We start from the raw sequence: 15,271 nt of genomic DNA on the forward strand, positions 1-15,271 counted from the left end.
TGTTCTGAATAATTATGGATGTGTTAAGATATTTAAAAATGCGGAGCCTTTCTCATATGTGGCAGCTAGATAAGGGTAAAACAAGGTGTGAGTTTTGACGTGTGCCTTCAAAATTTTGTTTAATTCATAGACTTTTGGCCCCATGATATTTCTTGACGTGTGCCTTCAAAATTTTGTTTAATTCATAGACTTTTGGCCCCATGATATTTCCATGCAATACATTATTTGGTTCTGTCTGAACTCATTAGAGGTGCTTATTTGAAGCAGCTAAACTGAGCCTGATAAGAAATATGTCTTGTTCCAGGTTTGTGTCCCAGTTAAATCAGTAGGTACATCAGTTGTCTGCTTCCAGCTGTCTTAAATTCAGTAACAAGTTCGTATTTCTTCTGATTGCCTGTGTTGTAAAGTGCTGTTTTGTCCCCCTAGGAAGTGGAGCTCCAAGTGACTCTGACAAAGTCAGAAAAGGGCAGTCTGGGTTTTACAGTGACCAAAGGTAATGACAGCGTTGGCTGCTACATCCATGACATTGTTCAGGATCCTGCCAAAAGCGACGGGAGACTGCGGCCTGGAGACCGGCTCATAAAAGTGAGAGAATTAACGTTTTCATGCATAGGGACAGCATGGAAAGGACAACTTTGAGTCCAAAAAAAAAGTGAACTGTGTTGTAAGCCAAGTCTTAAAGGACAAAGGCACTCACCTTCTGAGAGGCATGATTCAATAGCTGTTGAGAACAGCAACAAATGCTTCCTCAGTAATGCTGTAATTACTTGGGCATACTCTGTTTCCCTCCTCTGTGAGATTGGTTTGACTTCAGTAGCTCTGTGAGCCTCAGCTTCTGGTTGGAAGGGATTTCCAACCGGAAAACCCCTTGTTGCTTTTGTTTTTTGTAGGTTAATGACATTGATGTCACCAACATGAGCCATACTGATGCAGTCAGCTTTCTCCGAGCTGCCCCCAGGACTGTCAGATTGGTGCTAGGGCGTGTTCTGGAGTTACCAAAGATGCCAGTATTGCCTCATTTGCTGCCTGACATTACACTAATGTGCCATAAGGAGGAGCTAGGTAACGCGGAATTAATCTGCTTTTTGCCCTAAAGAAAATTCTTCCCCTTCAGTTACAAAGAAACCTTGATTTTTATTGTTTTCCCCTTCTTTCCCTGCCAAGGTTTGTCATTATCAGGAGGCCATGACAGCCTTTATCAGGTTGTGTATATTAGTGACATTCTCCCCAAATCAGTTGCTGCCAGAGAGGAGAGTCTCCATGTACTAGATATTATCCATTACATTAATGGAGTAAGCACACAAGGAATGACTCTGAAAGAAGCCAAAAGAATGCTGGAAACATGCCTTCCAACAGTGGTGCTCAAAGCAACCAGGTGTGTTCTGGAAGCAAATGCTTCCCTGTACTTTTTGTTTTTCTTGCAAGCTTGTATGAGTGTATGTTTGAGTATGAGTAAAACCTGTTCCTGGTATGACAGGAAATTCACCACGTGTTACTGACTCCACAGAAAGGGTCTGTAAATTCACAGCTTTTGTGCTGCAGTGGAGCACAAGGGTGTGTGGTGCTTGCTATGCTTTGTGCTTCTTGGGGTGGGATTTATCCAAGGATATGGAAGGAGCTGGCAGGAGAGCTCACCAAGCCACTCTCCATCATCTGTCATCAGTAGTCCTGGTCCACTGGGGAGGTTCCAGGTGACTGCAGGTTGACCAGTGTGACACCTGTCTGCAAGAAGGGCTGGAAGGAGGATCCAGGGAGCTACAGGCCTGTCAGCCTGACCTCAGTGCTAGGGAAGGTTATGGAACAGATCACCTCAAGTGTGATCACACAGCATGTACAGGACGAGGGGATCAGGCCCAGCCAGCAGGGGCTCAGGAAAGGCAGGTCCTGCCCTGCCCACCTGATCTACTTTTGTGACGGGGTTCCCCATCTGGTGGATAAGGGAAAGGCTATGGATATGTCTGCTGGACTTAGTGAAGTCTTTGAGACTGTCTCCCACAGCATTCTCCTGGAGAAGCTGGCAGCCCATGGCGTGGAGAGATGCTCTTCATTGGGTTAAAAACTGGCTGGATTGAGAGAGTGATGGTGAATGGTGCTAGTGGGGTTTCCCCAAGGCTCACTGCTGGGGCCAGCCCAGTTTCATATCTTTAGTGATGATTTGAAAGAGGGGATTGGATGTGTTACTCAATTTGCAAATGACACCAAGTTGGTTGGGAATGATTAGCAGTTTTACCAGTGGTACCGTTAACTTCAATATCTGATGATTGCCATAATTTTTTTTTTTAATAAATATTCCTGTAAATATTTATTTTCACAGAGATGGTCATGCAGTGTTCCCAAAATCCAAAAGCTCTGAGAACTCAAGTCCATGGCCAATGAAAGCTAATGGTAAGATTTGTGTGCTTACTCATAGCAAGTGAAATGCACCTGTTTATAAAAATAAAGGAACTGATATACTATCCTAGCCCAACTTATTGTGATCAGCTCCAACAGGAGTTTGCTTGATTTTTTCCTCTAAAAGCTTCATGAAAAGAGATTCAGCAATAGTGTCTTTATGGTGTAATTTCTTGTGTAGTTTAGAAATTCTCTCTAATATAGAGCAGAAGGGTTCCTTTGAAACAGGACCTCTATGTCAGATATTTAAAAAAAAATTTAAAGTAATCAATGACAGGTGTTTGTGGGGTTGTATCTTGTACATTTTGAGGAAAAGGGAAGCAATGCTGTTCTCAAAGGTGCATGTTTCCACTATAAGTTGTTAAACCGTTTATCAACATTTCTCTTTGCTTTGGGTTGGTTACTTGTATTAGTATTCATGCTTTCTGATCTCATTAAATAGAACATTCAAAAAGCCATTATATGAAGTGTACTCATTCAGATAGAAGTTTGGCAATGCACAGAAACCAGGCAGAAGTGCTACTCATGTCATAACATAGAATTAAATACCGTGATTTTTTTATAAAAATAATTGATGGGAGATAATTTAATTTCAGAGAAAAAATTGGTTTTTCCTCATTTTTATTTAGGTTGTTCCTGTGGTGATCCCTGTGATAAAACAGAAAAATCAACTGATGCTTATGGGCCCAAGGTAAATGCTCCTCTCTTGTACCTGTTACCATTAATCAGAGAAAAGAATCTACTTCAAACACTTTTAAAACTAAATAAATGAATGAAACAAGCTATTGATCAAAGTATACAAACCCACTATTATCAATTGACACGAATAAGAAATGAAAGGGTTTTTTTAATTGATCTGTTCTTTCTTTGGCACTGCTTTGTTGAAAGACAAATTGTCTTATGAGAAAGATGCAAGGCTATCATCCAGAACACTCCATTCCACCCACAGTTTCTGCAATGTAGCAATGGGGAACAAAGAGACACCGATCCCCTTTAAGCATCTGAAGGAAATCTCTTTATTGTAAAAATCACTCCCCTTTTATACTTTTAACTTCCACCAGACATAACCAAAACTTAACAAAAAGAGGGCACCCATTGGCTGCTCAGCTGTAGCTGTTGTCCATGCATCCCAATCAGCTTCCCATTCATCTGCTGTTCCATGCATTCACTCATAACTGCCCCCAGCCTGCTTCCAAACATCCAACCTGCACCTGGGCCTTCCTACAGGGCTTTCTGGTAAACATAGGTTTTAACAATTAATAAAAATAAAAAATAATTTAACAATTATAACCCCACATCCCACACTTTCACGTTACATTTGCTAGGTGGTTTTGTTTCTTTTTTTTTCCACTTAATTTTTCCTTAGGAATGCTGTGTTGTGGGACCAAAAGTACTGAAGCTTGCTTACATTTTATAGGGGTTATAATAATGTTAAATACTACTATGTGTTCTCTTGTAAAAACTGCTGCTTCATCAGCATGTGGTTTTTTTTCTTAGTTGCTTTCTTTTTTTTTTTATTTGTTCTTGTCATGTGAAACTTCCCACCCATCACCCAGGTATCTCAGATGATATGAATAGAGGTTATTTGTTGCTGAGGAGAGATGAGAACTTTTTAGTGGTTGTTTGCTGTTTCACCATGCTGCCTGGCTCTTTAAGAGTTAATTTGTACTGTTCTTTGCTTTCTCAGGTCAATGGCAATGGCATCCTAGGGCCTTCTCAGGGAAATACAGAAAACAATATCCATCACACAAAAGCACTAATGAACCTCTCGGGAGCAGAAGATGCACCTTCCCTTGGGTTTACCAATCAAATGTCAGATTTTCCTAAACACATTAACAAATCAGGTAAGAGGTGGTGAGATAGGGACTGTATTATTCTGTCTTTATTGTACAAGAGAATCATGACATGGTTGAATATGCTGAAATAAGTAAATGGCAGTCACTTTTAGGAGATCATTTCCAAGTCTTGTGCTTTGCTTTATAGGAGTTAGTTAATGTTGAAAGTAGATTAATAGAAATTGGATTTTGTGTTGGAGAGAAATAAAGGAAAAAGTGGTAAAGCTAGAAATAGTTCCATGTATCTGCCCCTTTAAATTAATTCTCCCAAACCATTCTATACTGGGAAAACTTGTCATTTTGCACTATTTGTCTTCAGGAACAGAAGTTCCAGATGATGAGTATTATGATGAGGATGACCACAATGAAGTTGTCCAGTATCTGTTGGATGTTGTAGATGAGGAAGCCCAGAATCTCTTAAATCAGAATAATGCCACTTCAGAGGCTCAGAGTCTTCTACATCTCAAGAAAGCTGCATCAGAAAATCACCTGCCAGGTAATGTGAGCCATTAAAAAAATAACATCACGGACAGCAAAACACTTTGAAACAAGATGTCAAGTAAGCAGTTGATTTGTCAACAGAGAGGGTTGATTGACATTGATTTGATGTCTGAACTGGAAGTTTCCCAAGCTAAACACAGACAAATAGTTGCTGATTGCCATGAATTTGAGATGCAGTGTAATAAGAGAGGTTCTGGTTTGAAAAATCTGAATTTTATTTTAAGTAATCTGAGAAAATTATCCCTATTCTAGAGTTGTCTCTTGAGTGAAATTCCTATTGTTTAGGTACCTGGTCCTGCAGCTGCAGTCATGTTGGCATGCTGAAGCATTTCAGCATTTCATTGATTTCAGATTGCACAGCTTTGAAATGTGTTGAGATCTCTCAAAACCAAACAATTTACCAACCTGCTTTGTCTCTTTTAGAAAGACTGGCTTTTTTTCAGTACCTCCTTCTGACTGTACACCTTTCTTTTCCTTCATTCCACCACCTCAGTTTTACTTGTTATTAACTTAAATGTAGTGAGGAATAGGATTTGTAGTTCCTTTGTGGTATCACACTATATATGCATGCTCCAAAAGTTCAAGCAAGATGCTTGCTACTTCTGTGGAGATTCCTTCTAAAACTCAAGATACTCCTTCTAAAATTATAATTATTTCAGGTCATGACTTCAAGGTCATTGGGTTATTGCCATTGGTCACTGCATTAGAAGTCAGGGATCAGTGAGGTTCTGGCTGTGCCAGGATCTCAGCTGAGGAATATCATTGGAGCTCCAGTACTTCCAGTTTCTTGTAGGCTGTCCTTTGTGACTGAAGATGAATTGAATCCATGGGATATGGCAGCAGGATGCCTCCGTAGCAGACAGATACAAGTCAGATTTTATCTGGCATGTCCTAATTATATTTTGTTGATACAAAAGAGTGAGTAGCATCCTGGTTTGGAGCTTCTGCTGGTCTAAATCTAACTGAATTGCAGAAAAACCACTGGCATGGGGAATGTGATAACTTCGTAGCTGCAGCCCGTCCACCGGTTATGCTGTGACACAGATACTCTGCAAACTTTGCAGATATTTTGCAGATACTCTGCAAACAGCCTCACATACCATGGCAGCTATTCCAGTTATAAAATAAAGAAACCTGAAGTCTGGTTATCCTATGCAGTAAGAGCTCTTTTCCAACATGCTGGAAGCAAAGAGCCTTAAAAAGTGTTTATTGGTTACTCTGGCACCTGTCCAGTGCCAGAGAGGTGGAACAGGATTCATGTCTGTGAGGGGGTGGCTCCTGGGCATTTCCTGGTGTGTTTATGCTGTATCCTCTGATTTTCCTGTTCAGTAGAGATGAATGGAAGGGTGACAGAAGATAAGTCTGAGGACACAGACTGCGATGGGTCATCTTTACCTGAAGATTTTTCAGAGGTAGGATGGCAAGAAGCTGGAAGATGCTCTTTTAATTTCTTTCCTTATTGGATAGAAATGGTGGAAATAACATTACATGTCCTTTAAATAAGAACATCACTGTAGGTAATAGCTTTAAATGGTATATAAACATGTATTTTTAAATAGCATATGATTATCATAAATTACCTATATAAGAGAACAAAGCATATAGTTATTTTGAACATCATATGAAATCCATCAGCTTTTTTTTTCATAAAGAGTGGTAATAAACTACCTTGTTAATGCTACTTCAGCTTTTTAATCCAAAAGATTTGAGTGATTCCTGCTCGAAGAAGGGAAGCAGTCACAGTTGAAATGAATGCTGTGTAGACTTTACTATCTGAAATGTGGATTTGAAATTTCTTCTGCTGTTTTTTGCTAGGATAAGTTCATTAGCTTGAATAACTTCTATATGTGGTTTACTCTATGTTATTGTGTCCTGTTTTACATCAGTCACTGGATGCCTGGGTTTTGTCTCTTGTTTCAAATCAGCAGAGCTCTGTCTCTCCAGCACATCCTGGCTCTTGCAGCTTTCTGTCCAGTTAGTAGAGCTGAAAATCAAATCAGGAATCTGGCTCTGTGTCAATGTGCTCTAGGGACAGCCAGAAGTAAAATTGTCCCAGTATGGCAGTGGAAAAGCAAGTCGACCCAAAAAGTATAAATGATTTTGTAGCATTTTTCTTGAAAGAAGGATGGAAATGCCTTCCTCTGTGCTGAGTCCCCCTGGTCAGCTGAGGAAAGTGTGAATAGGAGTGTGTGTCATTTAGAGGTAGTGCCTTGTCATGTGACATATCCACAGTATAGGAACTGTGGCTTGACAGATCTGAGACAAGTTTTCACTACCAAGCTTACCTCATAGAGGGTTTCTAAGTATTAAAAACAAAAAAAAGCCAACTGGGGAAAACTTAGGTGACTCTACTGCTGCTGTGAGTCAGGAGTGATTTTAATATAGATTTTTGGCCTTGTTACAGTGGAGTATCTTTCCAAGTGCTCAGTGTTCTCGTCCTCTGTTATTTTGGGTTAATGAGATGTCTAAAAGAGGAAAGTCTTCCATTATGTGCTGCATTCAACTTAGCACCCTTCAGAAATAGTCCTTGTAATTGTTAATTGTTTAAAATTTGCAGTATGTGAATGTTGCAACTATATCTTTTAATGTGTTTTGAAATACTGCTTTTTCTAGCCAACACATGTAAATGGTTGTGAAGACTATTGTGAAGTAAAAGCTGTGCCAGAAAGGTAAGATTTCTTTTCTAGTGTTGCTTGAAAGCAAACCTGTGAAGTCTGGGAGTCTGAAGTATAATATGTTGGAATGAGAGAAAAACAACAAAAGACCAAGAAAACACCCCCAAAACCAAATAAATTATCTGTGTAGTGTCTTGTTGAATTGTTCTCTTGGTCTATTCCTTACTTTAAAAGTTGGAATTTGCTTGAATACTAATCAGCTTTATGTGGTTTACTATGCCCTACTTTTATTTGTTCCTTTGATACGTGGTTTTTGCAAGTAACTGGACTGTGATCAGATGTCTCCAAGTAAAATAATTTGCATTGTGCTAACAACTTGGTACTTGGATGTGAAAAAAACATTCAAATAATGCTGTCTTCAGTTTAAATCTATACAAACTTTCTTAGTGTTACATCTTCTGGATTTCAACCACTGCAACTCAAGTGTAGAATTCCTCTGCTCCATCAGCTCTCATTTGGATGCCTGGGGCTTACTATTTTTTCCATGGATCATAAAGCATATGCCTGACCAAGTTGCTAGCTAGCTGTCCCTTTGAGCCACTTTGAGCTTTAGATATTCCCAAGGTTTTTTTTCTTAGTAAAATAATTTTAGCCTAAGTGAAATTTCAGTGAAAATGTATATGGTTTTATGTTGTTAAGGTCGTGGGAAGTTTGGGATTGAGATCTGGCACAAGCAGTGACATTGTGAACTAAACTACTTCATACATTCATCAGTATCTTCAACAAAGCTAGAAAACTTGCAATTGAAAATAGATACTCAAGTGTAGTAAATTGTATGAGTGGTACAAATCTGCTGTTGGATGCTATTTAATTGCTTAGCTTTTGAAAAATAATTGCAGTGCTAGTTATTACTAAATTAGTATATTCCTGGCTCTTTTTCCATTGTTACCCTTTGGGGATGTGAAAAAGGAAAAAAAAAAAAGGAGAGGGGGACAAAAAAAAAGTTAGGTTTTTTGAGATCATTGGTGGGGGTCCAGTCCGGAAATAATTGTAGCTATAAATTACTTTCTGGTGGGTCCTTTTTTAAAAAAAAAAACCCTAGATTGCAAATGTGTTGGTTCTAGGTGTTCTTTCTGACTTCTGAACATTGTCTTCTTACAGATCCCCTCCACAGCCTTCCTTGAGCCAGGCAGATGAGGAGGAAATCACGTGGGGAAGTGATGAACTGCCAATTGAATCGGTCAGCCAGGAACGTGTAAATAAAGGCAAGGACATTTAACACCGTCAGTGGAAAACTTCAGGGTCACACTGAATAGACAGAAGTGAATTTTGAGATTCCTGGATATGTTTTGAGGGTGTCATGGCCTGTATAAGGGGGATTCTAACAGCTCAGCAATGCCCTGGGAAGGATCTCTACATCTTTGTGTGATAAGTGTATGAGTTAATAGAAACAAGTATTGGCAACGTTGTATCTGTAGTTGTAGAAGAGCTGGGACCAGCTGAGATGCTTCCTTCCTCAGTATCTGTCTCACAAAAGCTGTAACAATAAATGTATGTTTGACTGTGATTAGATTGATATATCATGTGCTTCACATACCAGCTACCCCATGCTCAGATTAGTCACTGCTTTTATCTTGGCTGTCATTCTTCCAGTGCTGCTCAATGTGGCAGAGTGCAACTCTGTGCAGTTTGATGTGTTTGGCAGAATTTAGTCTTCACTTTTTTTGAGCTAGCATTAGAAATGTTCCTGAAGTTTGCGTACAGGAGTCCTTTGCATTCATTAAAAGATAAAAGGATAATCTATTTGATACTTCAGAATAAGTCAGTAGATTTAGGGCACTTCTAATTGCAATATCAGAGAGGTTCTTGGTTTATGAATTTTGTTGTGCTTCAGAAAAGCACTGACGGCCTGATGGGAGGCAAGCTGTATTGGAAAAAAATGTCCTTCCGAGTGAAAATTGTAAAATGTGCTATATACATGTTGAGTATTAGGGCTAAAAACAAGTCACAGGCTGTACAAAGGAGAGCTCTGAATTCATCCCTGTGTGTGTCCATCCATTTTTGTAGGTTATAGTGTGAAGAACTTACATTTTAATTGTACTTGATGTTTGTTTCAATGTATTTATTGGAAGTTCAGGACAATACTCCCTTTAGTTACTGCATTCATCAGAGCTGATTTTGTGTCTTACTAGTTTTGCTGGTTAATTTGGTTTTGCCTGTCAAACTGAGAGGAGAGCTGTGTGTTCTCTCTGGTTTATAGGGGCAAGAGAAAACAGGTAGTGCAGTGGTGGACAGCAACATGCAACTCCAACTGTGAACTACAGTTTATGTTTCCCTGGTTTTAGTTATTTATTTATGTTTATATCTTCTTGCTAGATTTCCCCCTAGTGACAGATGAAGAGATCTCTGCACTCCCTGCTGTGAATGTACTCCCTGGAGGCAAATATTCAGGAGCCAAATTGAAGTCAGTGATTAGGATGTTGCGTGGATTGCTGGAACAGGGAGTCCCTTCTAAAGAAATTGAAGTGAGTAACTATTTGTCCTTTAAAGTCCTTTTTCCCAGAATTAAACAAAAATAGAATGGCTGGATCATCACTGCCTTGAATACCACAGCTCTTTAATTGGAAGCTCAAAATAAATGAAAAGACTTAACACCAAAGACTTTGCTCCCTTCTCCCACAAGCTGCTGAGAGATGAGATCAGTTTGAATTCAGCTCATAAGTGCTTTTACATAATTCTTGCTTCTAGTAAATTACCAAGTGAATATGATGTAAACAGGCATAGACAAAGGCTGTGAAATCCAGCTGCTGAATGTGAAACCAGTCTTTTCAAAGTCTTAAGTCAGCCACATTACATGATCTCTTTTTTTGAGAGAATGAAATGAAATATTTACTGATAGTATGTAGGGTTTGGTTTGGGTTTTTTTGTTGTTGTTGTTGTTCATTTCATTTTCTTGGCTGTGTAAAAGATTCCTTCCTGTGACTGCATTATTTTGCAAATTGACATTAGGATTTGATTTTTAATTATTCTGTTCGTTAATGACTTGATAACATAACCACTCTTATTACCAATCAGTGCTTTCCTAATGTACAAATAATTGCTTCTTTTCAGAACCTTCAGGAGTTAAAACCTCTGGATCAGTGTTTGATTGGACAAGCAAAGGAGAACAGGAGAAAGAACAGATATAAAAACATACTTCCTTGTAAGTCCTAACTCATTTGAAATTCACAGTTGATATTCTGTCACCATCTCTATGGTCAGATGGATCAGATCAGAGTTGGGATGGTTTGATTCCCAATCCTAGTAAGGATGAAAATAAAGCAAGCATTTATAAAGCAGTTTAAGATCAGTGAACAATATACTACTGTGCTGTGGTAGTTAGGGATGGATGTTCACAGACTTTTCAGTTGTTTCAGCAGATCCTGTCTCTTAAATGATGTATGCATGTGGAACCAGACTAGGTTTTTTTAGTTTTACCCATGCAGAATTGGAAAAACAGACATGTGTACTATTATCAGTAAATTTCCTGCCATAAAATTCTGCTTCTTGGGTGTTGAGAGGTAAGAACTGACAGAGATTAGTTCTATGTGAGAAAAACTCAACCTCTGTTTTTCAGTCACTGCAGTTCAAATCACTTATTCCACCTATCTGTGGATTTCTATTTCTCCTGCAGACATACTTTCCTTTATTGAAAGTACTGATTAGTGCCCTAAATTAAGTATTTAAGTGATTTACTGCTTTTAAAGTAAGCTGTGGAAGCATCTGTGGAGATAAGTGCTGTGTGAGTGTGTAAAGTTCAACACCTGTATTTCGTGAATGTCACACCTATTGCTGATGATGTGCACACCTAACCTGAGGTCTCTCTGTTGTGTGGGGATGACAGATGACACCACCAGAGTCCCTCTCGGGGCTGAAGGTGGATACATCAATGCCAGCTTCATTCACATGCCCGTGGGGAATGAGGAGTTCGTTTACATTGCATGCCAAGGACCTCTTCCTACTACTGTAGCAGATTTCTGGCAAATGGTTTGGGAACAAAACTGTACTGTGATTGCCATGATGACTCAGGAGGTCGAGGGAGAAAAGATAAAGTGTCAGCGTTACTGGCCAGATGTGCTCAATAAAACCACCATGATCAATGACAGACTACGCCTCGCTCTTGTGAGACTTCAGCAGCTGAAGGGCTTCATCCTCAGAGTGCTGGAGCTCCAAGAGATTCAGGTGAGTGAATCTAATTCTGCACGCTTAGAGTTTTTTCTGAGTGTTGCCATATTTATCCTTACACTTCTGGCTTGCCTGCTTTCACTTGCATTGTCTCTATCAAGAGGAAACCCAGGGCTTCTCCTCTTTTCCCAGTGATCATTACAGGGCAGCTGTTCCTCATTGCAGCTTGTGCTGCTCTGTGACCTTTATAGGAGAGAGCATTTAGGCCAGGCTATGATTTCATTACACTAATGAGACTCTAAATTTTGGCTCCCATTGGCCACAGAAACACATGTAGGGATATGAAATTCACTAATAATTCAGCCTGGCTGGTTGACTCCTCTGTGTGATCAGCTCAGTCTGCACAGTGAACCTTACTCTTTTAAATTACTTACTAATTATTTCCAGTTTATCTCTTGTTGTATTGAGTTACAGTGCAACTTCACTGGGCATATCCCTCTATTCTGAGACTTTTCTCTGGGAACTCAATTTCTTTCTTTTCATTCTTGCTGCATGCCAAACGGTGGTGCTGTTTTTGAACCTCAGACAGGTGAAGTGAGGCACATTTCCCACCTGAACTTCATTGCCTGGCCTGACCACGACACCCCGTCCCAGCCAGATGATCTGCTCACCTTCATCTCTTACATGAGGCACGTCCACCAGTCGGGACCCATCGTCACCCACTGCAGTGCAGGCATTGGCAGGTCGGGCACCCTCATCTGTATAGATGTGGTCCTGGGGCTGATCAGCAGAGACCTCGATGTGAGTATCCCAGGGGATGTGCTTCTGACCTGCTGGAAATGTGTTCCACTGAATCCATGCAATCTTTTAAAGAGCATGCCGTGCTGTTAGCAATATCATGTTTCTTTGCTGGTGATCCCAGGTGGGGAGAGCTCTTAATATCCAGTGGCTCTTGGGTTAGCTCAGAGAACCTCAGCAGCCAGGTGCCACTTGGAGTATGTTTCAAGGACATGTTCTACCATAGTGGACTTCTGGCACATGGCATGGGAAAAATGGTGTTGCCGTGATGGCTTAAGCAATTGGTGGAAGGGGTGTGTAAATTAACTTTTCCAGCACAGCCAGGGATATGATTCCTAGGGTGATCCACAGGAGGGTGCTAGCTGCCTTATGTTTATGTCCTTCTGGGGTAGCAAACCTTCGAGGGTGAGCTGCATCATGCTTAGCTCAGTGGAGCTACTAAGCACCCTCTGAATATCTAGGACTTTATAGACCTGAGGAAATACAAGGTGTTTTGTCAGAATGGACCAAGGGGCTCATTTCTGCTTGCTTAGTTCCCAGGAAGAGTAAGCAAGAGAGTCTGTGTACAGAAAGAAAACAAGAGAAGGAGGGAGTGATGTCTGATGCAGAGCCACATCCAGATTGCCCAGGGACAGCACATGCTGGTTACCTACCAGACAAACATAGGCTATAGTGAATTATTTGTTTCACTACTAATGTACCTAATTCTATTCCCTGGTTTGATGCTGGACATGTTCCTTTGTTCTGCATGTCTGTCTCTTTTGAAGGTTTAATTTGCTGTTTTGTTTTGGTAGTTTGACATCTCGGACCTGGTGCGCAAGATGCGTCTGCAGAGACACGGAATGGTTCAGACAGAGGTGAGTCTGGATTCCCCAGGCATTCACTGAACCATCTGAAGTGCCAGAGAACTTCATGATGCACAACACTAGTTGTCTTTGTGCACTGTAATGTGACATTTGTGTCACAAAAAGTAAATCAGATGAGCAGCAGGATGCATTTAACATCTATAATCACAACTCGTTTTTAACATACTGTATTGTTTTGATCTGTATTTAAAAAAAAAATTAGTTTTCATCTTCAAAAGCAAGTGTTTATAGAGGAGGTCAGCTAAGCTTTTTTGGTTTGAAGTTGCATTATAAACTGAAGAGAAGGCCTAACTGTAGCTGCTGTGAAACACTGATACGATCAGAGACATCTTGAGATCTCCTTTGGGAAGATATTCAGCCAGAGGTTCAATCCTTTAGGAATAATCTGGATCTAGAGCCAATTAACTTTAGAGATGGTCATCACAAGGTCTTGTTAAAATCTGCATTTTTTTTCTTTGAATGAGGAGGAATTGTAAAGTCATAGTTAAAAAAAACTGAAATCAAACCAGTAAACTATCAGCCCCATGCCCACCTCACACCCCAAAACATGTATCAGCCCCCACACCTTTATCACTGAGATTAAGGTAAGAAGTTCCACTGTCCTCTGAGTTCTGTATTAGTTGGCATTGATGCAAGTCCTTGAAATTCACTTGCTGTCTTCATTTCTACTTACATAAAGTGCCTAGTCTCCTTTAGGTGGTTTTGGTGTGAAAGAAGGATAAATGTCCCGTATGAAATACAACTTTAGTGACAGAGGAGTGTCTGCATTTGCTTTAAGTTGAGGTTGCATATTCTTCCACTGTGGCCTTTTTGTTTGTTTGGGGTCTTTTGTTTTCTTTGGGATTTGGTGGTGGTTTTATTATTTAACAATATAATTAGTATTGAAAGTGCTGTGCAACTGTGAAGTGCCAGTGAGAGCACTTAGGTGGTGCAGGCATTTTTCACACGTTCTGTAATTTCCTTTTCCTTACAGGATCAGTACATTTTCTGCTATCAAGTTGTCCTTTATGTCCTGAATCGTCTCCAGCAAGAAGAACAACAGAGAGACAAATAAAATACTGAAGCAGAAGTGCATTTAAAATAAGGAAGCAAGGAGGTTGAGATGCTCTGGAGCATTTTATTTGTCCTGCCAATAGTTTTCTAATCCCTTTCTTCAGTTGCTGTCCAATGTCTTTTCTATAAAGTCTCTCCATCATTCCAAAAAGGTATATAGTTCTAAGGGAAAGGGATAGCTCATACAATACCACTATTGTCTTCAGCCCCATGGATGCACATGTGAGATTTTTGTATAACAATATTTAATAAAGCTGCATTTTTTTGCAGCTTCCTTTGTATGTCATAAAATACAGAAATAAAAATATTTTAATTTAAAAGGAAAGTAAAGAAGAAAAAAGTAATCCTATACTACTTCCTGGAATTCTGCAACTGTTTTGGGGTATTTGTTTCTTACAGGGTGGGGAATGAGGCAGTATTTTTATCCTGGCAAACTTTATTACAAAGACATTTTACTAGTCTCTTTTGAAAACTTGTTCATGACACAGAATTTTTGCCCTTCTAGTACAATTTCAGCTATTTTATAGAGGGTATCTCGAAATCAGCATTTAAGCTTTGAGAGATGCCTGTTAGCATAAGGATAGTAGTGAATGTTAACTGTATCACAGTTAATAATGTTTACTTCATAGAATTTCATGTATATATTTATATACTTTTACACACACACAAAAAGCTGAATTATTTGGTGTCTAACCTTATAATTGATTAGGCATCTCTGTAAATAAAAATATACCTAATGTACACTGATCACAGTGGGTCTGGGTATTTTTGTGTCCTTGTGACTGATTTTTCTTGGCCTGCCATGGCATAATTCCTTGTGGTTGCTGCCCTTACAACATAAGGGCTGTGCACATTTTCAGTCTTCAGCGTCCTTCTGTTTTTCAGTATCTGTTTGAAAAATCTGGCAGAACTGTGGGCTCATTTCTGAAGGGTTTATTTCTCCCCTCACCTTGTTTTTCAGTACACCTGGGCATTGGGACCATATCACTTTTTTGGGGGGTGTGTTTGCTCTGCCCAGCAGTGTTCTGACAACAACGTAACCTACTTT

The 15,271-nt window shown here is 39.7% G+C and overlaps 1 protein-coding gene across 5 annotated transcripts in view; it reads left to right on the forward strand.

Moving 5' to 3' along the window:
* The window catches only part of PTPN13 (protein tyrosine phosphatase non-receptor type 13), a 111,050-nt gene extending 96,080 nt beyond the window's left edge, over nucleotides 1–14,970 (forward strand). For 4 of the 5 annotated variants that reach the window (XM_088164060.1, XM_088164062.1, XM_088164063.1 and 1 more), the window contains 16 exons: nucleotides 427–585; nucleotides 891–1,062; nucleotides 1,165–1,375; nucleotides 2,315–2,385; nucleotides 3,021–3,082; nucleotides 4,079–4,235; nucleotides 4,546–4,722; nucleotides 6,057–6,139; nucleotides 7,341–7,396; nucleotides 8,504–8,607; nucleotides 9,719–9,867; nucleotides 10,454–10,544; nucleotides 11,226–11,563; nucleotides 12,092–12,307; nucleotides 13,099–13,161; nucleotides 14,144–14,970. In XM_088164060.1, coding sequence (XP_088020186.1) covers nucleotides 427–585; nucleotides 891–1,062; nucleotides 1,165–1,375; nucleotides 2,315–2,385; nucleotides 3,021–3,082; nucleotides 4,079–4,235; nucleotides 4,546–4,722; nucleotides 6,057–6,139; nucleotides 7,341–7,396; nucleotides 8,504–8,607; nucleotides 9,719–9,867; nucleotides 10,454–10,544; nucleotides 11,226–11,563; nucleotides 12,092–12,307; nucleotides 13,099–13,161; nucleotides 14,144–14,224 — 2,190 coding nt within the window. In that variant the 3' untranslated portion in view covers nucleotides 14,225–14,970. The remainder of the gene's footprint in view (nucleotides 1–426; nucleotides 586–890; nucleotides 1,063–1,164; nucleotides 1,376–2,314; nucleotides 2,386–3,020; nucleotides 3,083–4,078; nucleotides 4,236–4,545; nucleotides 4,723–6,056; nucleotides 6,140–7,340; nucleotides 7,397–8,503; nucleotides 8,608–9,718; nucleotides 9,868–10,453; nucleotides 10,545–11,225; nucleotides 11,564–12,091; nucleotides 12,308–13,098; nucleotides 13,162–14,143) is intronic. The other variant, XM_088164061.1, reaches the window with a different exon arrangement.
* The last annotated feature ends 301 nt before the right edge of the window (nucleotides 14,971–15,271 follow it).

This window comes from Sturnus vulgaris, chromosome 4, assembly GCF_052056855.1.
Source record: "Sturnus vulgaris isolate bStuVul1 chromosome 4, bStuVul1.hap1, whole genome shotgun sequence".
Classification (NCBI taxonomy): Eukaryota; Metazoa; Chordata; class Aves; order Passeriformes; family Sturnidae; genus Sturnus; species Sturnus vulgaris.